The sequence below is a fragment of the Cygnus olor genome, chromosome 1, assembly GCF_009769625.2.
Source record: "Cygnus olor isolate bCygOlo1 chromosome 1, bCygOlo1.pri.v2, whole genome shotgun sequence".
Classification (NCBI taxonomy): domain Eukaryota; kingdom Metazoa; phylum Chordata; class Aves; order Anseriformes; family Anatidae; genus Cygnus; species Cygnus olor.
Window position 1 is genome coordinate 99,579,345 of NC_049169.1, and position 23,205 is coordinate 99,602,549.

The 23,205-nt window shown below is 54.1% G+C and overlaps 1 protein-coding gene and 6 long non-coding RNA genes across 8 annotated transcripts in view; 5 read left to right on the forward strand and 2 right to left on the reverse strand.

Moving 5' to 3' along the window:
* Nucleotides 1-909: 909 nt before the first annotated feature.
* LOC121077594 lies at nucleotides 910-8,827 on the forward strand. The gene is made up of 3 exons (XR_005824188.1): nucleotides 910-1,124; nucleotides 3,050-3,051; nucleotides 8,578-8,827. It is a non-coding gene; the product is annotated as an uncharacterized LOC121077594 (long non-coding RNA).
* LOC121077589 lies at nucleotides 4,269-4,712 on the forward strand. Its single transcript, XR_005824184.1, has 2 exons — nucleotides 4,269-4,481; nucleotides 4,527-4,712. It is a non-coding gene; the product is annotated as an uncharacterized LOC121077589 (long non-coding RNA).
* LOC121077619 lies at nucleotides 5,279-8,128 on the reverse strand. The gene is made up of 3 exons (XR_005824206.1): nucleotides 7,931-8,128; nucleotides 6,620-6,637; nucleotides 5,279-5,296 (listed from the first exon to the last, which is right to left on the reverse strand). It is a non-coding gene; the product is annotated as an uncharacterized LOC121077619 (long non-coding RNA).
* A 567-nt stretch (nucleotides 8,828-9,394) lies between the features above and the next one.
* Nucleotides 9,395-10,176, reverse strand: LOC121072844 (leucine-rich repeat extensin-like protein 3). Its single transcript, XM_040563036.1, has 2 exons — nucleotides 10,155-10,176; nucleotides 9,395-10,058 (listed from the first exon to the last, which is right to left on the reverse strand). The coding sequence occupies exons 1-2, from the start codon at nucleotides 10,174-10,176 to the stop codon at nucleotides 9,562-9,564; spliced, it is 519 nt and encodes a 172-aa protein (XP_040418970.1). The 3' UTR covers nucleotides 9,395-9,561.
* A 611-nt stretch (nucleotides 10,177-10,787) lies between these two features.
* LOC121077582 lies at nucleotides 10,788-13,504 on the forward strand. The gene is made up of 3 exons (XR_005824182.1): nucleotides 10,788-10,985; nucleotides 12,311-12,417; nucleotides 13,427-13,504. It is a non-coding gene; the product is annotated as an uncharacterized LOC121077582 (long non-coding RNA).
* A 1,676-nt stretch (nucleotides 13,505-15,180) lies between these two features.
* Nucleotides 15,181-23,205, forward strand: part of LOC121077639 — a 16,683-nt gene continuing 8,658 nt past the window's right edge. Inside the window, exons 1-2 of the long non-coding RNA XR_005824211.1 lie at nucleotides 15,181-15,243; nucleotides 21,158-21,166. This is a non-coding gene — a long non-coding RNA (uncharacterized LOC121077639). The remainder of the gene's footprint in view (nucleotides 15,244-21,157; nucleotides 21,167-23,205) is intronic.
* Nucleotides 18,771-20,090, forward strand: LOC121077598. 2 transcript variants are annotated; one of them, XR_005824195.1, is made up of 3 exons: nucleotides 18,771-18,812; nucleotides 19,831-19,925; nucleotides 20,079-20,090. It is a non-coding gene; the product is annotated as an uncharacterized LOC121077598 (long non-coding RNA). The 2 variants fall into 2 exon arrangements; XR_005824189.1 differs by lacking the exon at nucleotides 20,079-20,090 and adding an exon at nucleotides 19,965-19,976.

Here is a 23,205-nt window from a genome sequence, read left to right on the forward strand (position 1 = left end):
GGAAAGGATAAACAGCACGACAGGGAGCACATACAGAAAGTAACTTGCTATAAAACTCAATTTGGGAAACAGTCACAGCAGACTTGAGATTAAGGCAATCAACATTGTGACTAGCAACTATTAAGCAGGTCGAATACTTATACCAATTTTAGTTTAACACACTCTGGTCAAATCTGTCGATATCTCAACCCTTCGAGCCCCACGTTGGGCACCAAATGGACTGTTGTGGTTTAGCCCGGCTGGCAGTCAAACACCACACAGCCGTTCGCTCACCCTCCCCCCTCCCTCTCCGGGATGGGGGAGAGAAACGGGAAAGTGAAGCCTGTGAGTTGAGATAAAGACAGTTTATTAAGACAGGGAAAAGAATAACAACAACAATAATAATAATAATAGTATTAATAGTAATAATGTGTACGAAATAAGTGATGCACAATGCAATTGCTCACCACCCGTTGACCGATGCCCAGCCTATCCCCGAGCAGCCGGCCCCCCCCTCCACCCCGGCTAGCCACATATTGTTCAGCATGACGTCAGATGGTATGGAATACCCCTTTGGCCAGTTTGGGTCAGCTGTCCTGGGTCTGTCCCCTCCCAGCTCCTGCTGCATCCCTAGCCTGCTCGCTAGCAGGACAGAGAGAGGCTGAAAAGTCCTTGGCTTGGTGTAAGCACTGCTCTACAACAATTAAAACATCAGCATGTTGCAGGCGCTCTTCTCAATCTAATCCAAAACATAGCACCCTGCCAGCTACTAGGAGGAAAATTAACTCTGTCCTAACTGAAACCAGGACACCTGGTCTGGAAGTACTGCTTCCCCACCATGATTTAAGCACTGCCTTCTGAAAAGTATAAAAAGGTACTTGCAATCTCCCTGACTCTGATTTATTTATCTATCTTTTATTTTTTGGAAAAGGGGAATTTCGAGTGCAATGTTATGCCGTTAGGTCTTTATAATCCTCCCTGTACGCACTGAAAGGAGTGAGGGTATCTGCTCTTCAAGTGCAGAGGGGAGAACACAGCAGACACCGGTGTGCAATGCTGGTGACAGAAGGAGAATTGTGGCTGTAGACTTGAGTGTGGAAATTCCTCAACTTCCCATGTTTGTCACCATTCTTTGTAAAACATGAGTTTTCCATGCTCATCTTCAGGGAAAAGGAATTGGCAATTGATGCCCTAACAGCCTTGCTGGGGTCTTGGGTCCCTCACACAGGATGATCCTGCCAACCCCTGCCTCAATTACAAATGCTGTCCCCAACACTGAAGCTGCACTCAGGCAATGCGCCGAGGGGCAGCGGAGGGATTTGAGGATTTCTGTGCCTTCACTTGTGGCACAAACTTGAAGGTCTCCTCCAACACTAATGATCCTATGATTCCTCCACCACCTAGGCCTCCACCACCACCTCTTCCACCTCCACCTCTACCGCCTCCTCCTTGGCAGAAACTTGCTGGCCAAATGGCTCTGCATGCTCCTGGCTAGGGCATGGTGGTAGCAATGATGGTGAGCCCAACGATGTCAGGAGTAGTTGCCAGGGACCAGGTGTGCAAAGGTGGCTTCTCCTGGGGGATCTGGTGGTGAGCGCTGCTCACCGCTCATAGTTCTATTTCCATTGGACACCCAGCAGGCCCATGTCTCCATGGCCCTGTAAGGCAGCAGCTGGCGAATCGCAGCATCTTTGTGACCCTGTGTGATGCGTTGCCTGTCCCCTGCTTGTCTGGCTAGCGATTGTTAGGTGTTTTGCAAGTGGCTTGTCATGAATAGTGGGTGTGTCTTCTCCTCCCTCTATAAGGGCCAAAGGGTGTCAGTGGGAGGCAGAGTGTTGGAGACGGGAGACGGCAGATGGTACTGCAACTGGCAGTGTCAGAATAGGAGAAGGTGGCGGCGGTGGAGGAGGAGGAGGAGGAGGTGGAGGAGGCATGGTCGGAGGCGGAGGTGGAGGTGGAGGAGGCGGTGGCGGTGGCGGTGGAGGAGGCTCTGGCGGAGGATGAGGTGGTGAACAAGCAGGAGGAGGCGGTGGAGGAGGTGGAGGAGGCGGTGGAGAAGGAGAAAGAGGCGGTGGACGAGGAGGAAGAGGCAGTGTACAAGTAAGATTAGGCGGTGGTGGAGGACGTTGTGGACAAGGAGGGGGAGGCGGTGGAGGTGGAGGAGGAGGAGGAGGTGGTGGAGGACTAGGCGGTGGAGGAATCATAGGGTCATTAGTGTTGGAGGAGACCTTGAAGTTTGTGCCACAAGTGAAGGCACAGAATTCCCCAATTCCTCCGCTGCCCCTCAGGGCATTGCCTGAGTGCAGCTTCAGTGTTGGGGACAGCATTTGTAATTGAGGCAGGGGTTGGCAGGATCATCCTGTGTGAGGGACCCAAGACCCCAGCAAGGCTATTGGGGCATCAATTGCCAATTCCTTTTCCCTGAAGATGAGCATGGAAAAGTGGTGTTTTAGAAAGAATGGTGACAAACATGGGAAGTTGAGGAATTTCCACCGTCAAGTCTACAGCCACGATTCTCCTTCTGTCACCAGAATTGCACACCGGTGTCTGCTGTGTTCTCCCCTCTGCACTTGAAGAGCAGATACCCTCACTCCTTTCAGTGTGTACAGGGAGGATTATAAAGACCTAATGGCATCACATTGCCCTCAAAAGTCCTCCTTGTTACAAAAAAAAAAAAAATAGAAAACAACAACGAGTGAGGGAGATTGCAAGGACCTGTTTTTTTTCCACCTCTACTGCAGCCACCTCCTCCTCTGCCGCCTGCTCCTCCTTGGCAGAAACTTGCTGGCCAAATGGCTCAGCGTGCCCCTGGCTAGGGCATGGTGGTAGCAATGATGGTGAGCCCAGCGATGTCAGGAGCAGTTGCCAGGGACCAGGTGTGCAAAGGTGGCTTCTCTGGGGTGTGTCTGCTGGTGAGCGCTGCTCACCGCTCATAGTTCTATTTCCATTGGACAGCCAGCAGGACCATGTCTCCCTGGCCCTGTAAGGAAGCAGCTGGCAAATCGCAGCATCTTTGTGACCCTGTGTGATGCGTTGCCTGTCCCCTGCTTGTCTGGCTAGCGATTGTTAGCTGTTTTGCAAGTGGCTTGTCATGAATAGTGGGTGTGTCTTCTCCTCCCTATATAAGGGCCAAAGGATGTCAGTGGGAGGCAGAGTGTTGGAGACGGGAGACGGCAGATGGTACTGCAACTGGCAGTGTCAGAAAAGTAGAAGGTGGCGGTGGTGGATGAGGAGGAGGTGGAGGTGGATGTGGAGGAGGCGGTGGTGGTGGAGGAGGCGGTGGTGGTGGAGGAGGCTCTGGCGGAGGAGGAGGTGGTGGAGAAGGAGGAGGAGGAGGCGGTGGAGGAGGTGGAGGAGGCGGTGGACGAGGAGGAAGAGGCAGTGTTCAAGTAAGATTATGTGCTGGTGGAGGACGTTGTGGACGAGGAGGGGGAGGCGGTGGAGGAGGAGGAGGAAGAGGAGGTTCGTGAAGGACTAGGTGGTAGAGGAATGATAGGAGCATTAGTGTTGGAGGACACCTTCAAGTTTGTGCCACAAGTGAAGGCACAGAAATCCCCAATTCCTCCGCTGCCGCTCAGGGCATTGCCTGAGTGCAGCTTCAGTGTTGGGGACAGGATTTGTAATTGAGGCAGGGGTTGGCAGGATCATCCTGTGTGAGGGACCCAAGACCCCAGCAAGGCTGTTAGGGCATCAATTGCCAATTCCTTTTCCCTGAAGCTGAGGATGGAAAAGTGGTGTTTTAGAAAGAATGGTGCCAAACATGGGAAGTTGAGGAATTTCCACAGTCAAGTCTACAGCCACAATTCTCCTTCTGTCACCAGCATTGCACACCGGTGTCTGCTGTGTTCTCCCCTCTGCACTTGAAGAGCAGATACCCTCACTCGTTTCAGTGCGTACAGGGAGGATTATAAAGACCTAACGGCATAACATTGCCCTCAGAAGTCCCCCTTGTTACAAAAAAAAACCGAAAGAGTGAGGGAGATTGCAAGGACCTGTTTTCCCACCTCTACCACCACCGCCTCCTCCTCCTCCTCTACCGCCTCGTCCTCCTTGGCAGAATCTTTCTGGCCAAATGGCTCTGCGTGCCCCTGGCTAGGGCATGGTGGTAGCAATGATGGTGAGCCCAGCGATGTCAGGAGCAGTTGCCAGGGACCAGGTGTGCAAAGGTGGCTTCTCTGGGGGGTGTCTGGTGGTGAGCGCTGCTCACCGCTCATAGTTCTATTTCCATTGGACACCCAGCAGGCCCATGTCTCCATGGCCCTGTAAGGCAGCAGCTGGCGAATCCCAGCATCTTTGTGAGCCTGTGTGATGCGTTGCCTGTCCCCTGCTTGTCTGGCTAGCGATTGTTAGGTGTTTTGCAAGTGGCTTGTCATGAATAGTGGGTTTGTCTTCTCCTCCCTCTATAAGGGCCAAAGGGTGTCAGTGGGAGGCAGAGTGTTGGAGACGGGAGACGGCAGATGGTACTGCAACTGGCAGTGTCAGAATAGGAGAAGGAGGAGGCGGTGGAGGAGCAGGAGGAGGTGGCGATGGAGTAGGCATTGGCGGAGGTGGCGGTGGAGGAGGCTCTGGCGGAGGAGGAGGCGGTGGACAAGGAGGAGGAGGCGGTGGAGGAGGTGGAGGAGGCGGTGGAAAAGGAGAAAGAGGCGGTGGACGAGGAGGAAGAGGCAGTGTACAAGTAAGAGTAGGTGGTGGTGTCGGACATTGTGGACGAGGAGGAGGAGGCGGTGGAGGTGGAGGAGGAGGAGGTGGTGGTGGAGGACTAGGTGGTGGAGGGGTCATAGGATCATTAGTGTTGGAGGAGACCTTCAAGTTTGTGCCACAAGTGAAGGCACCGAAATCCTCAAATCCCTCCGCTGCCCCTCAGGGCATTGCCTGAGTGCAGCTTCAGTGTTGGGGACAGCATTTGTAATTGAGGCAGGGGTTGGCAGGATCATCCTGTGTGAGGGACCCAAGACCCCAGCAAGGCTATTGGGGCATCAATTGCCAATTCCTTTTCACTGAAGCTGAGCATGGAAAAGTGGTGTTTTAGAAAGAATGGTGAGAAACATGGGAAGTTGAGGAATTTCCACCGTCAAGTCTACAGCCGCAATTCTCCTTCTGTCACCAGCATTGCACACCGGTGTCTGCTGTGTTCTCCCCTCTGCACTTGAAGAGCAGATACCGTCACTCGTTTCAGTGCGTACAGGGAGGATTATAAAGACCTAACGGCATAACATTGCCCTCAGAAGTCCCCCTTGTTACAAAAAAAAACAAAGAGTGAGGGAGATTGCAAGGATCTGTTTTTTTCCACCTCTACCACCACCGCCTCCTCCTCCTCCTCTACCACCTCGTCCTCCTTGTCAGAAACTTTCTGGCCAAATGGCTCAGCGTGCCCCTGGCTAGGGCATGGTGGTAGCAATGATGGTGAGCCCAGCCATGTCAGGAGCAGTTGCCAGGGACCAGGTGTGCAAAGGTGGCTTCTCCTGGGGGATCTGGTGGTGAGCGCTGCTCACCGCTCATAGTTCTATTTCCATTGGACACCCAGCAGGCCCATGTCTCCATGGCCCTGTAAGGCAGCAGCTGGCGAATCCCAGCATCTTCTTGACCCTGTGTGATGCGTTGCCTGTTCTCTGCTTGTCTGGCTAGCGATTGTTAGCTGTTTTGCAAGTGGCTTGTCATGAATAGTGGGTGTGTCTTCTCCTCCCTATATAAGGGCCAAAGGGTGTCAGTGGGAGGCAGAGTGTTGGAAACGGGAGACGGCAGATGGTACTGCAACTGGCAGTGTCAGAATAGGAGGACGAGGCGGTGGAGGAAGAGGAGGAGGTGGTGGAGGAGGAGGAGGTGCAGGAGGCATTGGCGGAGGTGGCGGTGGAGGAGTCTCTGGTGGTGGAGGAGGCTGTGGCGGTGGAGGAGTCTCTGGCAGTGGAGGAGGCTCTGGCGGAGGAGTAGGTGGTGGACAAGGAAGAGGAGGCGGTGGAGGAGGTGGAGGAGGCGGTGGATGAGGAGAAAGAGGTGGTGGACGCGGAGGAAGAGGTAGTGTGCAGGTAAGATTAGGCAGTGGTGGAGGACGTTGTGAACGAGGAGGAGGAGGCAGTGGAGGAGGAGGAGGAGGTGGTGGAGGACTAGGTGGTGGAGGAATGATAGGATCATTAGTGTTGGAGGAGACCTTCAAGTTTATGCCACAAGTGAAGGCACAGAAATCCTCAAATCCCTCCGCTGCCCCTCAGGGCATTGCCTGAGTGCAGCTTCAGTGTTGGGGACAGCATTTTTAATTGAGGCAGGGTTTGGCAGGATCATCCTGTGTGAGGGACCCAAGACCCCAGCAAGGCTGTTGTGGCATGAATTGCCAATTCTTTTTCAGTGAAGATGAGCATAGAAAATTGGTGTTTTAGAAAGAATGGTTAGAAACATGGGAAGTTGAGGAATTTCCACAGTCAAGTCTACAGCCACAATTCTCCTTCTGTCACCAGCATTGCACACCGGTGTCTGCTGTGTTCTCCCCTCTGCACTTGAAGAGCAGATACCCTCACTCGTTTCAGTGCGTACAGGGAGGATTATAAAGACCTAATGGCATAACATTGCCCTCAGAAGTCCCCCTTGTTACAAAAAAAACCGAAAGAGTGAGGGAGATTGCAAGGACCTGTTTTCCCACCTCTACCACCACCGCCTCCTCCTCCTCCTCTACCGCCTCGTCCTCCTTGGCAGAATCTTTCTGGCCAAATGGCTCTGCGTGCCCCTGGCTAGGGCATGGTGGTAGCAATGATGGTGAGCCCAGCGATGTCAGGAGCAGTTGCCAGGGACCAGGTGTGCAAAGGTGGCTTCTCTGGGGGGTGTCTGGTGGTGAGCGCTGCTCACCGCTCATAGTTCTATTTCCATTGGACACCCAGCAGGCCCATGTCTCCATGGCCCTGTAAGGCAGCAGCTGGCGAATCCCAGCATCTTTGTGACCCTGTGTGATGCGTTGCCTGTCCCCTGCTTGTCTGGCTAGCGATTGTTAGGTGTTTTGCAAGTGGCTTGTCATGAATAGTGGGTTTGTCTTCTCCTCCCTCTATAAGGGCCAAAGGGTGTCAGTGGGAGGCAGAGTGTTGGAGACGGGAGACGGCAGATGGTACTGCAACTGGCAGTGTCAGAATAGGAGAAGGAGGAGGCGGTGGAGGAGCAGGAGGAGGTGGCGATGGAGTAGGCATTGGCGGAGGTGGCGGTGGAGGAGGCTCTGGCAGAGGAGGAGGCGGTGGACAAGGAGGAGGAGGCGGTGGAGGAGGTGGAGGAGGCGGTGGAAAAGGAGAAAGAGGCGGTGGACGAGGAGGAAGAGGCAGTGTACAAGTAAGAGTAGGTGGTGGTGTCGGACATTGTGGACGAGGAGGAGGAGGCGGTGGAGGTGGAGGAGGAAGAGGTGGTGGTGGAGGACTAGGTGGTGGAGGGGTCATAGGATCATTAGTGTTGGAGGAGACCTTCAAGTTTGTGCCACAAGTGAAGGCACCGAAATCCTCAAATCCCTCCGCTGCCCCTCAGGGCATTCCTGAGTGCAGCTTCAGTGTTGGGGACAGCATTTGTAATTGAGGCAGGGGTTGGCAGGATCATCCTGTGTGAGGGACCCAAGACCCCAGCAAGGCTATTGGGGCATCAATTGCCAATTCCTTTTCACTGAAGCTGAGCATGGAAAAGTGGTGTTTTAGAAAGAATGGTGACAAACATGGGAAGTTGAGGAATTTCCACCGTCAAGTCTACAGCCGCAATTCTCCTTCTGTCACCAGCATTGCACACCGGTGTCTGCTGTGTTCTCCCCTCTGCACTTGAAGAGCAGATACCGTCACTCGTTTCAGTGCGTACAGGGAGGATTATAAAGACCTAACGGCATAACATTGCCCTCAGAAGTCCCCCTTGTTACAAAAAAAAAACAAAGAGTGAGGGAGATTGCAAGGATCTGTTTTTTTCTAGCTCTAACACCACCGCCTTCTCCTCCTCCTTTTACCACCTCCTCCTCCTTGTCAGAAACTTGCTGGCCAAATGGCTCTGCGTGCCCCTGGCTAGGGCATGGTGGTAGCAATGCTGGTGAGCCCAGCGATGTCAGGAGCAGTTGCCAGGGACCAGGTGTGCAAAGGTGGCTTCTCCTGGGGGATCTGGTGGTGAGCGCTGCTCACCGCTCATAGTTCTATTTCCATTGGACACCGAGCAGGCCCATGTCTCCATGGCCCTGTAAGGCAGCAGCTGGCGAATCGCAGCATCTTCTTGACCCTGTGTGATGCGTTGCCTGTCCCCTGATCGGCTGGCTTGAGATTGTTAGGTGTTTTGCAAGTGGCTTGTCATGAATAGTGGGTGTGTCTTCTCCTCCCTCTATAAGGGCCAAAGGGTGTCAGTGGGAGGCAGAGTGTTGGAGACGGGAGACAGCAGATGGTACTGCAACTGGCAGTGTCAGAATAGGAGGAGGAGGAGGCGGTGGAGGAGGCATTGGCGGAGGTGGAGGCATTGGCGGAGGTGGTGGTGAAGGAGGCTCTGGCGGAGGAGGAGGCGGAGGACAAGGAGGAGGAGGCGGTGGAAAAGGAGAAAGAGGCGGTGGACGAGGAGGAAGAGGCAGTGTACAAGTAAGATTAGGTGGTGGTGGAGGACGTTGTGGACGAGGAGGAGGAGGCGGCGGAGGTGGAGGAGGAAGAGGAGGTGGTGGAGGACGGTGGTGGAGGAATGATAGGATCATTAGTGTTGGAGGAGACCTTCAAGTTTGGGCCACAAGTGAAGGCACAGAAATCCCCAATTCCTCCGCTGCCCCTCAGGGCATTGCCTGAGTGCAGGTTCAGTGTTGGGGACAGCATTTGTAATTGAGGCAGGGGTTGGCAGGATCATCCTGTGTGAGGGACCCAAGACCCCAGCAAGGCTGTTGGGCCATCAATTGCCAATTCCTTTTCCCTGAAGCTGAGGATGGAAAAGTGGTGTTTTAGAAAGAATGGTGACAAATATGGGAAGTTGAGGAATTTCCACCGTCAAGTCTACAGCCACAATTCTCCTTCTGTCACCAGAATTGCACACCGGTGTCTGCTGTGTTCTCCCCTCTGCACTTGAAGAGCAGATACCCTCACTCCTTTCAGTGTGTACAGGGAGGATTATAAAGACCTAATGGCATCACATTGCCCTCAAAAGTCCTCCTTGTCACAAAAAAAAAAAAAAATACAAAACAACAACGAGTGAGGGAGATTGCAAGGACCTGTTTTTTTCCACCTCTACCACCACCGCCTCCTCCTCCTTGGCAGAAACTTGCTGGCCAAATGGCTCAGCGTGCCCCTGGCTGGGGCATGGTGGTAGCAATGCTGGTGAGCCCAGCGATGTCAGGAGCAGTTGCCAGGGACCAGGTGTGCAAAGGTGGCTTCTCCTGGGGGATCTGGTGGTGAGCGCTGCTCACCGCTCATAGTTCTATTTCCATTGGACACCCAGCGGGACCATGTCTCCATGGCCCTGTAAGGCAGCAGCTGGTGGGTCCCAACATGTTTGTGAGCCTGTGTGATGCGTTGCCTGTCCCCTGATTGGCTGCCTAGCGATTGTTAGGTGTTTTGCAAGTGGCTTGTCATGAATAGTGGGTGTGTCTTCTCCTCCCTATATAAGGGCCAAAGGGTGTCAGTGGGAGGCAGAGTGTTGGAAACGGGAGACGGCAGATGGTACTGCAACTGGCAGTGTCAGAATAGGAGGACGAGGCGGTGGAGGAAGAGGAGGAGGTGGTGGAGGAGGAGGAGGTGCAGGAGGCATTGGCGGAGGTGGCGGTGGAGGAGTCTCTGGTGGTGGAGGAGGCTGTGGCGGTGGAGGAGTCTCTGGCAGTGGAGGAGGCTCTGGCGGAGGAGTAGGTGGTGGACAAGGAAGAGGAGGCGGTGGAGGAGGTGGAGGAGGCGGTGGATGAGGAGAAAGAGGTGGTGGACGCGGAGGAAGAGGTAGTGTGCAGGTAAGATTAGGCAGTGGTGGAGGACGTTGTGAACGAGGAGGAGGAGGCAGTGGAGGAGGAGGAGGAGGTGGTGGAGGACTACGTGGTGGAGGAATGATAGGATCATTAGTGTTGGAGGAGACCTTCAAGTTTATGCCACAAGTGAAGGCACAGAAATCCTCAAATCCCTCCGCTGCCCCTCAGGGCATTGCCTGAGTGCAGCTTCAGTGTTGGGGACAGCATTTTTAATTGAGGCAGGGTTTGGCAGGATCATCCTGTGTGAGGGACCCAAGACCCCAGCAAGGCTGTTGTGGCATGAATTGCCAATTCTTTTTCAGTGAAGATGAGCATAGAAAATTGGTGTTTTAGAAAGAATGGTTAGAAACATGGGAAGTTGAGGAATTTCCACAGTCAAGTCTACAGCCACAATTCTCCTTCTGTCACCAGCATTGCACACCGGTGTCTGCTGTGTTCTCCCCTCTGCACTTGAAGAGCAGATACCCTCACTCGTTTCAGTGCGTACAGGGAGGATTATAAAGACCTAATGGCATAACATTGCCCTCAGAAGTCCCCCTTGTTACAAAAAAACCGAAAGAGTGAGGGAGATTGCAAGGACCTGTTTTCCCACCTCTACCACCACCGCCTCCTCCTCCTCCTCTACCGCCTCGTCCTCCTTGGCAGAATCTTTCTGGCCAAATGGCTCTGCGTGCCCCTGGCTAGGGCATGGTGGTAGCAATGCTGGTGAGCCCAGCGATGTCAGGAGCAGTTGCCAGGGACCAGGTGTGCAAAGGTGGCTTCTCTGGGGGGTGTCTGGTGGTGAGCGCTGCTCACCGCTCATAGTTCTATTTCCATTGGACACCCAGCAGGCCCATGTCTCCATGGCCCTGTAAGGCAGCAGCTGGCGAATCCCAGCATCTTTGTGAGCCTGTGTGATGCGTTGCCTGTCCCCTGCTTGTCTGGCTAGCGATTGTTAGGTGTTTTGCAAGTGGCTTGTCATGAATAGTGGGTGTGTCTTCTCCTCCCTCTATAAGGGCCAAAGGGTGTCAGTGGGAGGCAGAGTGTTGGAGACGGGAGACGGCAGATGGTACTGCAACTGGCAGTGTCAGAATAGGAGAAGGAGGAGGCGGTGGAGGAGCAGGAGGAGGTGGCGATGGAGTAGGCATTGGCGGAGGTGGCGGTGGAGGAGGCTCTGGCAGAGGAGGAGGCGGTGGACAAGGAGGAGGAGGAGGTGGAGGAGGAGGCGGTGGAAAAGGAGAAAGAGGCGGTGGACGAGGAGGAAGAGGCAGTGTACAAGTAAGAGTAGGTGGTGGTGTCGGACATTGTGGACGAGGAGGAGGAGGCGGTGGAGGTGGAGGAGGAAGAGGTGGTGGTGGAGGACTAGGTGGTGGAGGGGTCATAGGATCATTAGTGTTGGAGGAGACCTTCAAGTTTGTGCCACAAGTGAAGGCACCGAAATCCTCAAATCCCTCCGCTGCCCCTCAGGGCATTTCCTGAGTGCAGCTTCAGTGTTGGGGACAGCATTTGTAATTGAGGCAGGGGTTGGCAGGATCATCCTGTGTGAGGGACCCAAGACCCCAGCAAGGCTATTGGGGCATCAATTGCCAATTCCTTTTCACTGAAGATGAGCATGGAAAAGTGGTGTTTTAGAAAGAATGGTGACAAACATGGGAAGTTGAGGAATTTCCACAGTCAAGTCTACAGCCGCAATTCTCCTTCTGTCACCAGCATTGCACACCGGTGTCTGCTGTGTTCTCCCCTCTGCACTTGAAGAGCAGATACCGTCACTCGTTTCAGTGCGTACAGGGAGGATTATAAAGACCTAACGGCATAACATTGCCCTCAGAAGTCCCCCTTGTTACAAAAAAAAAACAAAGAGTGAGGGAGATTGCAAGGATCTGTTTTTTTCTAGCTCTAACACCACCGCCTTCTCCTCCTCCTTTTACCACCTCCTCCTCCTTGTCAGAAACTTGCTGGCCAAATGGCTCTGCGTGCCCCTGGCTAGGGCATGGTGGTAGCAATGCTGGTGAGCCCAGCGATGTCAGGAGCAGTTGCCAGGGACCAGGTGTGCAAAGGTGGCTTCTCCTGGGGGGAGGGGTCTGGTGGTGAGCGCTGCTCACCGCTCATAGTTCTAGTTCCATTGGACACCCAGCAGGCCCATGTCTCCATGGCCCTGTAAGGCAGCAGCTGGCGAATCGCAGCATCTTCTTGACCCTGTGTGATGCGTTGCCTGTCCCCTGATCGGCTGGCTTGAGATTGTTAGGTGTTTTGCAAGTGGCTTGTCATGAATAGTGGGTGTGTCTTCTCCTCCCTATATAAGGGCCAAAGGGTGTCAGTGGGAGGCAGAGTGTTGGAGACGGGAGACAGCAGATGGTACTGCAACTGGCAGTGTCAGAATAGGAGGAGGAGGAGGCGGTGGAGGAGGCATTGGCGGAGGTGGAGGCATTGGCGGAGGTGGTGGTGAAGGAGGCTCTGGCGGAGGAGGAGGCGGAGGACAAGGAGGAGGAGGCGGTGGAAAAGGAGAAAGAGGCGGTGGACGAGGAGGAAGAGGCAGTGTACAAGTAAGATTAGGTGGTGGTGGAGGACGTTGTGGACGAGGAGGAGGAGGCGGCGGAGGTGGAGGAGGAAGAGGAGGTGGTGGAGGACGGTGGTGGAGGAATGATAGGATCATTAGTGTTGGAGGAGACCTTCAAGTTTGGGCCACAAGTGAAGGCACAGAAATCCCCAATTCCTCCGCTGCCCCTCAGGGCATTGCCTGAGTGCAGGTTCAGTGTTGGGGACAGCATTTGTAATTGAGGCAGGGGTTGGCAGGATCATCCTGTGTGAGGGACCCAAGACCCCAGCAAGGCTGTTGGGGCATCAATTGCCAATTCCTTTTCCCTGAAGCTGAGGATGGAAAAGTGGTGTTTTAGAAAGAATGGTGACAAATATGGGAAGTTGAGGAATTTCCACCGTCAGGTCTACAGCCACAATTCTCCTTCTGTCACCAGAATTGCACACCGGTGTCTGCTGTGTTCTCCCCTCTGCACTTGAAGAGCAGATACCCTCACTCCTTTCAGTGTGTACAGGGAGGATTATAAAGACCTAATGGCATCACATTGCCCTCAAAAGTCCTCCTTGTCACAAAAAAAAAAAAAAAAACAAAACAACAACGAGTGAGGGAGATTGCAAGGACCTGTTTTTTTCCACCTCTACCACCACCGCCTCCTCCTCCTTGGCAGAAACTTGCTGGCCAAATGGCTCAGCGTGCCCCTGGCTGGGGCATGGTGGTAGCAATGCTGGTGAGCCCAGCGATGTCAGGAGCAGTTGCCAGGGACCAGGTGTGCAAAGGTGGCTTCTCCTGGGGGATCTGGTGGTGAGCGCTGCTCACCGCTCATAGTTCTATTTCCATTGGACACCCAGCGGGACCATGTCTCCATGGCCCTGTAAGGCAGCAGCTGGTGGGTCCCAACATGTTTGTGAGCCTGTGTGATGCGTTGCCTGTCCCCTGCTTGTCTGGCTAGCGATTGTTAGCTGTTTTGCAAGTGGCTTGTCATGAATAGTGGGTGTGTCTTCTCCTCACTATATAAGGGCCAAAGGGTGTCAGTGGGAGGCAGAGTGTTGGAGACGGGAGACGGCAGATGGTACTGCAACTGGCAGTGTCAGAATAGGAGGACGAGGAGGTGGTGGAGGAGGCATTGGCGGAGGTGGAGGCATTGGCGGAGGTGGAGGTGATGGAGGCTCTAGTGGAGGAGGAGGTGGTGGACAAGGAGGAAGAGGCGGTGGAGGAGGTGGAGGAGGCGGTGGAAAAGGAGAAAGAGGCGGTGGACGAGGAGGAAGAGGCAGTGGATAAGTAAGATTAGGTGGTGGTGGAGGACGTTGTGGACGAGGAGGGGGAGGCGGTGGAGGTGGAGGAGGAAGAGGAGGTTCGTGAAGGACTAGGTGGTGGAGGAATGATAGGATCATTAGTGTTGGAGGAGACCTTCAAGTTTGTGCCACAAGTGAAGGCACAGAAACCCTCAAATCCTTCCGCTGCCCCTTAGGTCATGGCCTGAGTGCAGCTTCAGTGTTGGGGACAGCATTTGTAATTGAGGCAGGGGTTGGCAGGATCATCCTGTGTGAGGGACCCAAGACCCCAGCAAGGCTGTTAGGGCATCAATTGCCAATTCTTTTTCCCTGAAGATGAGCATGGAAAAGTGGTGTTTTAGAAGGAATGGTGACAAATATGGGAAGTTGAGGAATTTCCACCGTCAAGTCTACAGCCACAATTCTCCTTCTGTCACCAGCATTGCACACCGGTGTCTGCTGTGTTCTCCCCTCTGCACTTGAAGAGCAGATACCCTCACTCCTTTCAGTGCGTACAGGGAGGATTATAAAGACCTAACGGCATAACATTGCCCTCAGAAGTCCTCCTTGTTACAAAAAAAAAAAAAAAAACAAAACAACAAAGAGTGAGGGAGATTGCAAGGACCTGTTTTTTTCCACCGCTACTGCAGCCACCTCCTCCTCTACCGTGTCCTCGTGCTCCTTGGCAGAAACTTGCTGGCCAAATGGCTCAGCGTGCCCCTGGCTAGGGCATGGTGGTAGCAATGATGGTGAGCCCAGCGATGTCAGGAGCAGTTGCCAGGGACCAGGTGTGCAAAGGTGGCTTCTCCTGGGGGATCTGGTGGTGAGCGCTGCTCACCGCTCATAGTTCTAGTTCCATTGGACACTCAGCAGGCCCATGTCTCCATGGCCCTGTAAGGCAGCAGCTGGCGAATCGCAGCATCTTTGTGACCCTGTGTGATGCATTGCCTGTCCCCTGATCGGCTGGCTTGAGATTGTTAGGTGTTTTGCAAGTGGCTTGTCATGAATAGTGGGTGTGTCTTCTCCTCCCTCTATAAGGGCCAAAGGGTGTCAGTGGGAGGCAGAGTGTTGGAAACGGGAGACGGCAGATGGTACTGCAACTGGCAGTGTCAGAATAGGAGGACGAGGCGGTGGAGGAAGAGGAGGAGGAGGTGGTGGAGGAGGAGGAGGTGCAGGAGGCATTGGCGGAGGTGGCGGTGGAGGAGTCTCTGGCGGTGGAGGAGGCTCTGGCAGTGGAGGAGGCTCTGGCGGAGGAGTAGGTGGTGGAGAAGGAAGAGGACGCGGTAGAGGAGGTGGAGGAGGCGGTGGAAAAGGAGAAAGAGGTGGTGGACGAGGAGGAAGAGGTAGTGTACAGGTAAGATTAGGCGGTGGTGGAGGACGTTGTGGACGAGGAGGAGGAGGCGGTGGATAAGGAGGAGGAGACGGTGGAGGAAGTGGAGGCGGTGGAAAAGGAGAAAGAGGCGGTGGACGAGGAGGAAGAGGCATTGTACAGGTCAGATTAGGTGGTGGTGGAGGACGTTGTGGACGAGGAGGAGGAGGCGGTGGAGGTGGAGGAGGAAGTGGTGGTGGTGGAGGACTAGGTGGTGTAGGAATGATAGGATCATTAGCGTTGGAGGAGACCTTCAAGTTTGTGCCACAAGCGAAGGCACCGAAATCCTCAAATCCCTCCGCTGCCCCTCAGGGCATTGCCTGAGTGCAGCTTCAGTGTTGGGGACAGCATTTGTAATTGAGGCAGGGGTTGGCAGGGTCATCCTGTTTGAGGGACCCAAGACCCCAGCAAGGCTGTTAGGGCATCAATTGCCAATTCCTTTTCCCTGAAGATGAGCATGGAAAAGTGGTGTTTTAGAAAGAATGGTGACAAACATGGGAAGTTGAGGAATTTCCACAGTCAAGTCTACAGCCACAATTCTCCTTCTGTCACCAGCATTGCACACCGGTGTCTGCTGTGTTCTCCCTTCTGCACTTGAAGAGCAGATACCCTCACTCGTTTCAGTGCGTACAGGGAGGATTATAAAGACCTGACGGCATACCATTGCCCTCAGAAGTCCCCCTTGTTACAGAAAAAACCAAGGAGTGAGGGAGATTGCAAGGACCTGTATTTTCCACCTCTACCACCACCGCCTCCTCCTCCTTGGCAGAAACTAGCTGGCCAAATGGCTCTGCGTGCCCCTGGCTAGGGCGTGGTGGTAGCAATGATGGTGAGCCCAGCGATGTCAGGAGCAGTTGCCAGGGACCAGGTGTGCAAAGGTGGCTTCTCCTGGGGGATCTGGTGGTGAGCGCTGCTCACCGCTCATAGTTCTAGTTCCACTGGACACCCAGCAGGAGCATGTCTCCATGGCCCTGTAAGGCAGCAGCTGGCGAATCCCAGCATCTTTGTGACCCTGTGTGATGGGTTGCCTGTCCCCTGCTTGTCTGGCTAGCGATTGTTAGCTGTTTTGCAAGTGGCTTGTCATGAATAGTGGGTGTGTCTTCTCCTCACTATATAGGGGCCAAAGGGTGTCAGTGGGAGGCAGAGTGTTGGAGACGGGAGACGGCAGATGGTACTGCAACTGGCAGTGTCAGAATAGGAGAAGGAGGAGGCGGTGGAGGAGGAGGAGGAGGTGGCGATGGAGGAGGCATTGGCGGAGGTGGCGGTGGAGGAGGCTCTGGCGGAGGAGGAGGCGGTGGACAAGGAGGAAGAGGCAGTGTACAAGTAAGAGTAGGTGGTGGTGTCGGACGTTGTGGACGAGGAGGAGGAGGCGGTGGAGGTGGAGGAGGAAGAGGTGGTGGTGGAGGACTAGGTGGTGGAGGGATCATAGTGTCATTAGTGTTGGAGGAGACCTTCAAGTTTGTGCCACAAGTGAAGGCACCGAAATCCTCAAATCCCTCCGCTGCCCCTCAGGGCATTGCCTGAGTGCAGCTTCAGTGTTGGGGACAGCATTTGTAATTGAGTCAGGGGTTGGCAGGATCATCCTGTGTGAGGGACCCAAGAGCCCAGCAAGGTTTTGGGGCATCAATTGCCAATTCCTTTTCCCTGAAGATGAGCATGGAAAAGTGGTGTTTTAGAAAGAATGGTGAGAAACATGGGAAGTTGAGGAATTTCCACAGTCAAGTCTACAGCCACAATTCTCCTTCTGTCACCAGCATTGCACACCGGTGTCTGCTGTGTTCTCCCCTCTGCACTTGAAGAGCAGATACCCTCACTCCTTTCAGTGCGTACAGGGAGGATTATAAAGACCTAACGGCATAACATTGCCCTCTGAAGTCCCCCTTGTTACAAAAAAAAAGAAAGAGTGAGGGAGATTGCAAGGATCTGTTTTTTTCTAACTCTAACACCACCGCCTTCTCCACCTCCTCTACCACCTCGTCCTCCTTGTCAGAAACTTGCTGGCCAAATGGCTCAGCGTGCCCCTGGCTAGGGCATGGTGGTAGCAATGCTGGTGAGCCCAGCGATGTCAGGAGCAGTTGCCAGGGACCAGGTGTGCAAAGGTGGCTTCTCCTGGGGGATCTGGTGGTGAGCGCTGCTCACCGCTCATAGTTCTATTTCCATTGGACACCCAGCAGGCCCATGTCTCCATGGCCCTGTAAGGCAGCAGCTGGCGAATCCCAGCATCTTCTTGACTCTGTGTGATGCGTTGCCTGTCCCCTGATTGGCTGGCTTGAGATTGTTAGGTGTTTTGCAAGTGGCTTGTCATGAATAGTGGGTGTGTCTTCTCCTCCCTATATAAGGGCGAAAGGGTGTCAGTGGGAGGCAGAGTGTTGGAGACGGGAGACGGCAGATGGTACTGCAACTGGCAGTGTCAGAATAGGAGGACGAGGCGGTGGAGGAAGTGGAGGCTGTGGAAAAGGAGAAAGAGGCGGTGGACGAGGAGGAAGAGGCATTGTACAGGTCAGATTAGGTGGTGGTGGAGGACGTTGTGGACGAGGAGGAGGAGGCGGTGGAGGTGGAGGAGGAAGTGGTGGTGGTGGAGGACTAGGTGGTGTAGGAATGATAGGATCATTAGCGTTGGAGGAGACCTCCAAGTTTGTGCCACAAGCGAAGGCACCGAAATCCTCAAATCCCTCCGCTGCCCCTCAGGGCATTGCCTGAGTGCAGCTTCAGTGTTGGGGACAGCATTTGTAATTGAGGCAGGGGTTGGCAGGGTCATCCTGTGTGAGGGACCCAAGACCCCAGCAAGGCTGTTAGGGCATCAATTGCCAATTCCTTTTCCCTGAAGATGAGCATGGAAAAGTGGTGTTTTAGAAAGAATGGTGACAAACATGGGAAGTTGAGGAATTTCCACAGTCAAGTCTACAGCCACAATTCTCCTTCTGTCACCAGCATTGCACACCGGTGTCTGCTGTGTTCTCCCTTCTGCACTTGAAGAGCAGATACCCTCACTCGTTTCAGTGCGTACAGGGAGGATTATAAAGACCTGACGGCATAACATTGCCCTCAGAAGTCCCCCTTGTTACAGAAAAAACCAACGAGTGAGGGAGATAGCAAGGACCTGTATTTTCCACCTCTACCACCACCGCCTCCTCCTCCTTGGCAGAAACTAGCTGGCCAAATGGCTCTGCGTGCCCCTGGCTAGGGCGTGGTGGTAGCAATGATGGTGAGCCCAGCCATGTCAGGAGCAGTTGCCAGGGACCAGGTGTGCAAAGGTGGCTTCTCCTGGGGGATCTGGTGGTGAGCGCTGCTCACCGCTCATAGTTCTAGTTCCACTGGACACCCAGCAGGAGCATGTCTCCATGGCCCTGTAAGGCAGCAGCTGGCGAATCCCAGCATCTTTGTGAGCCTGTGTGATGCGTTGCCTGTCCCCTGCTTGTCTGGCTAGCGATTGTTAGCTGTTTTGCAAGTGGCTTGTCATGAATAGTGGGTGTGTCTTCTCCTCCCTATATAGGGGCCAAAGGGTATCAGTGGGAGGCAGAGTGTTGGAGACGGGAGACGGCAGATGGTACTGCAACTGGCAGTGTCAGAATAGGAGAAGGAGGAGGCGGTGGAGGAGCAGGAGGAGGTGGCGATGGAGTAGGCATTGGCGGAGGTGGCGGTGGAGGAGGCTCTGGCAGAGGAGGAGGCGGTGGACAAGGAGGAGGAGGCGGTGGAGGAGGTGGAGGAGGCGGTGGAAAAGGAGAAAGAGGCGGTGGACGAGGAGGAAGAGGCAGTGTACAAGTAAGAGTAAGTGGTGGTGTCGGACGTTGTGGACGAGGAGGAGGAGGCGGTGGAGGTGGAGGAGGAAGAGGTGGTGGTGGAGGACTAGGTGGTGGAGGGATCATAGTGTCATTAGTGTTGGAGGAGACCTTCAAGTTTGTGCCACAAGTGAAGGCACCGAAATCCTCAAATCCCTCCGCTGCCCCTCAGGGCATTTCCTGAGTGCAGCTTCAGTGTTGGGGACAGCATTTGTAATTGAGGCAGGGGTTGGCAGGATCATCCTGTGTGAGGGACCCAAGACCCCAGCAAGGCTATTGGGGCATCAATTGCCAATTCCTTTTCCCTGAAGATGAGCATGGAAAAGTGGTGTTTTAGAAAGAATGGTGAGAAACATGGGAAGTTGAGGAATTTCCACAGTCAAGTCTACAGCCACAATTCTCCTTCTGTCACCAGCATTGCACACCGGTGTCTGCTGTGTTCTCCCCTCTGCACTTGAAGAGCAGATACCCTCACTCGTTTCAGTGCGTACAGGGAGGATTATAAAGACCTACGGCATAACATTGCCCTCAGAAGTCCCCCTTGTTACAAAAAAAAAACAAAGAGTGAGGGAGATTGCAAGGATCTGTTTTTTTCTAGCTCTAACACCACCGCCTTCTCCTCCTCCTTTTACCACCTCCTCCTCCTTGTCAGAAACTAGCTGGCCAAATGGCTCTGCGTGCCCCTGGCTAGGGCATGGTGGTAGCAATGCTGGTGAGCCCAGCGATGTCAGGAGCAGTTGCCAGGGACCAGGTGTGCAAAGGTGGCTTCTCCTGGGGGATCTGGTGGTGAGCGCTGCTCACCGCTCATAGTTCTATTTCCATTGGACACCCAGCAGGCCCATGTCTCCATGGCCCTGTAAGGCAGCAGCTGGCGAATCGCAGCATCTTCTTGACCCTGTGTGATGCGTTGCCTGTCCCCTGATCGGCTGGCTTGAGATTGTTAGCTGTTTTGCAAGTGGCTTGTCATGAATAGTGGGTGTGTCTTCTCCTCCCTCTATAAGGGCCAAAGGGTGTCAGTGGGAGGCAGAGTGTTGGAGACGGGAGACGGCAGATGGTACTGCAACTGGCAGTGTCAGAATAGGAGAAGGAGGAGGCGGTGGAGGAGGCATTGGAGGAGGTGGAGGCATTGGCGGAGGTGGTGGTGAAGGAGGCTCTGGCGGAGGAGGAGGCGGAGGATAAGGAGGAGGAGGCGGTGGAGGAGGTGGCGGCGGTGGAAAAGGAGGAAGAGGCATTGTACAAGTAAGATTAGGTGGTGGTGGAGGACGTTGTGGACGAGGAGGAGGCGGCGGAGGTGGAGGAGGAAGAGGAGGTGGTGGAGGACGGTGGTGGAGGAATGATAGGATCATTAGCGTTGGAGGAGACCTTCAAGTTTGGGCCACAAGTGAAGGCACAGAAATCCCCAATTCCTCCGCTGCCCCTCAGGGCATTGCCTGAGTGCAGGTTCAGTGTTGGGGACAGCATTTGTAATTGAGGCAGGGGTTGGCAGGATCATCCTGTGTGAGGGACCCAGACCCCAGCAAGGCTGTTGGGGCATCAATTGCCAATTCCTTTTCCCTGAAGCTGAGGATGGAAAAGTGGTGTTTTAGAAAGAATGGTGACAAAAATGGGAAGTTGAGGAATTTCCACAGTCCAGTCTACAGCCACAATTCTCCTTCTGTCACCAGAATTGCACACCGGTGTCTGCTGTGTTCTCCCCTCGGCACTTGAAGAGCAGATACCCTCACTCCTTTCAGTGTGTACAGGGAGGATTATAAAGACCTAATGGCATCACATTGCCCTCAAAAGTCCTCCTTGTCACAAAAAAAAAAAAAAAAAACAAAACAACAACGAGTGAGGGAGATTGCAAGGACCTGTTTTTTTCCACCTCTACCACCACCGCCTCCTCGTCCTTGTCAGAAACTTGCTGGCCAAATGGCTCAGCGTGCCCCTGGCTGGGGCATGGTGGTAGCAATGCTGGTGAGCCCAGCGATGTCAGGAGCAGTTGCCAGGGACCAGGTGTGCAAAGGTGGCTTCTCCTGGGGGATCTGGTGGTGAGCGCTGCTCACCGCTCATAGTTCTATTTCCATTGGACACCCAGCGGGACCATGTCTCCATGGCCCTGTAAGGCAGCAGCTGGTGGGTCCCAACATGTTTGTGAGCCTGTGTGATGCGTTGCCTGTCCCCTGCTTGTCTGGCTAGCGATTGTTAGCTGTTTTGCAAGTGGCTTGTCATGAATAGTGGGTGTGTCTTCTCCTCACTATATAAGGGCCAAAGGGTGTCAGTGGGAGGCAGAGTGTTGGAGACGGGAGACGGCAGATGGTACTGCAACTGGCAGTGTCAGAATAGGAGGACGAGGAGGTGGTGGAGGAGGCATTGGCGGAGGTGGAGGCATTGGCGGAGGTGGAGGTGATGGAGGCTCTAGTGGAGGAGGAGGTGGTGGACAAGGAGGAGGAGGCGGTGGAGGAGGTGGAGGAGGCGGTGGAAAAGGAGAAAGAGGCGGTGGACGAGGAGGAAGAGGCAGTGTACAAGTAAGATTAGGTGGTGGTGGAGGACGTTGTGGACGAGGAGGGGGAGGCGGTGGAGGTGGAGGAGGGGGAGGAGGTGGTGAAGGACTAGGTGGTGGAGGAATGATAGGATCATTAGTGTTGGAGTAGACCTTCAAGTTTGTGCCACAAGTGAAGGCACAGAAATCCTCAAATCCCTCCGCTGCCCCTTAGGGCATTGCCTGAGTGCAGCTTCAGTGTTGGGGACAGCATTTGTAATTGAGGCAGGGGTTGGCAGGATCATCCTGTGTGAGGGACCCAAGACCCCAGCAGGCTGTTAGGGCATCAATTGCCAATTCCTTTTCCATGAAGATGAGCATGGAAAAGTGGTGTTTAGAAAGAATGGTGAGAAACATGGGAAGTTGAGGAATTTCCACAGTCAAGTCTACAGCCACAATTCTCCTTCTGTCACCAGCATTGCACACCGGTGTCTGCTGTGTTCTCCCCTCTGCACTTGAAGAGCAGATACCCTCACTCCTTTCAGTGCGTACAGGGAGGATTATAAAGACCTAACGGCATAACATTGCCCTCAAAAGTCCTCCTTGTTACAAAAAAAAAAAACAAAGAGTGAGGGAGATTGCAAGGACCTGTTTTTTTCCACCGCTACTGCAGCCACCTCCTCCTCTACCGTGTCCTCGTGCTCCTTGGCAGAAACTTGCTGGCCAAATGGCTCAGCGTGCCCCTGGCTAGGGCATGGTGGTAGCAATGATGGTGAGCCCAGCGATGTCAGGAGCAGTTGCCAGGGACCAGGTGTGCCAAGGTGGCTTCTCCTGGGGGATCTGGTGGTGAGCGCTGCTCACCGCTCATAGTTCTATTTCCATTGGACACCCAGCAGGCCCATGTCTCCATGGCCCTGTAAGGCAGCAGCTGGTGGGTCCCAACATGTTTGTGACCCTGTGTGATGCATTGCCTGTCCCCTGATCGGCTGGCTTGAGATTGTTAGCTGTTTTGCAAGTGGCTTGTCATGAATAGTGGGTGTGTCTTCTCCTCCCTCTATAAGGGCCAAAGGGTGTCAGTGGGAGGCAGAGTGTTGGAGACGGGAGACGGCAGATGATACTGCAACTGGCAGTGTCAGAATAGGAGGAGGAGGCGGTGGAGGAAGAGGAGGAGGCGGTGGAGGAGGAGGAGGTGGAGGAGGCTCTGGCGGTGGAGGAGGTTCTGGCGGAGGAGCAGGCGGTGGACAAGGAGGAGGAGGCTCTGGTGGAGGAGGTGGAGGAGGCGGTGGAAAAGGAGAACGAGGCAGTGGACGAGGAGGAAGAGGCAGTGGACAAGTAAGATTAGGTGGTGGTGGAGGACGTTGTGGACGAGGAGGGGGAGGCGGTGGAGGAGGAGGAGGAAGAGGAGGTTCGTGAAGGACTAGGTGGTGGAGGAATGATAGGACCATTAGTGTTGGAGGAGATCTTCAAGTTTGTGCCACAAGTGAAGGCACAGAAACCCTCAAATCCTTCCGCTGCCCCTTAGGTCATGGCCTGAGTGCAGCTTCAGTGTTGGGGACAGGATTTGTAATTGAGGCAGGGGTTGGCAGGATCATCCTGTGTGAGGGACCCAAGACCCCAGCAAGGCTGTTAGGGCATCAATTGCCAATTCTTTTTCCCTGAAGATGAGCATGGAAAAGTGGTGTTTTAGAAAGAATGGTGAGAAATATGGGAAGTTGAGGAATTTCCACCGTCAAGTCTACAGCCACAATTCTCCTTCTGTCACCAGCATTGCACACCGGTGTCTGCTGTGTTCTCCCCTCTGCACTTGAAGAGCAGATACCCTCACTCGTTTCAGTGCGTACAGGGAGGATTATAAAGACCTAACGGCATAACATTGCCCTCAGAAGTCCCCCTTGTTACAAAAAAAAAACAAAGA

Excerpts from the sequence above, each read along its gene's own strand:
- LOC121072844 (XM_040563036.1), bottom strand. The coding sequence starts at position 10,176 with ATGCCACAACAGCCTTGCTGGG. Across the intron at positions 10,059-10,154 it reads GCCACAACAGCCTTGCTGGG|GGGCAGCGGAGGGATTTGAG; the intron begins GTCTTGGGTCCC and ends CAATGCCCTGAG.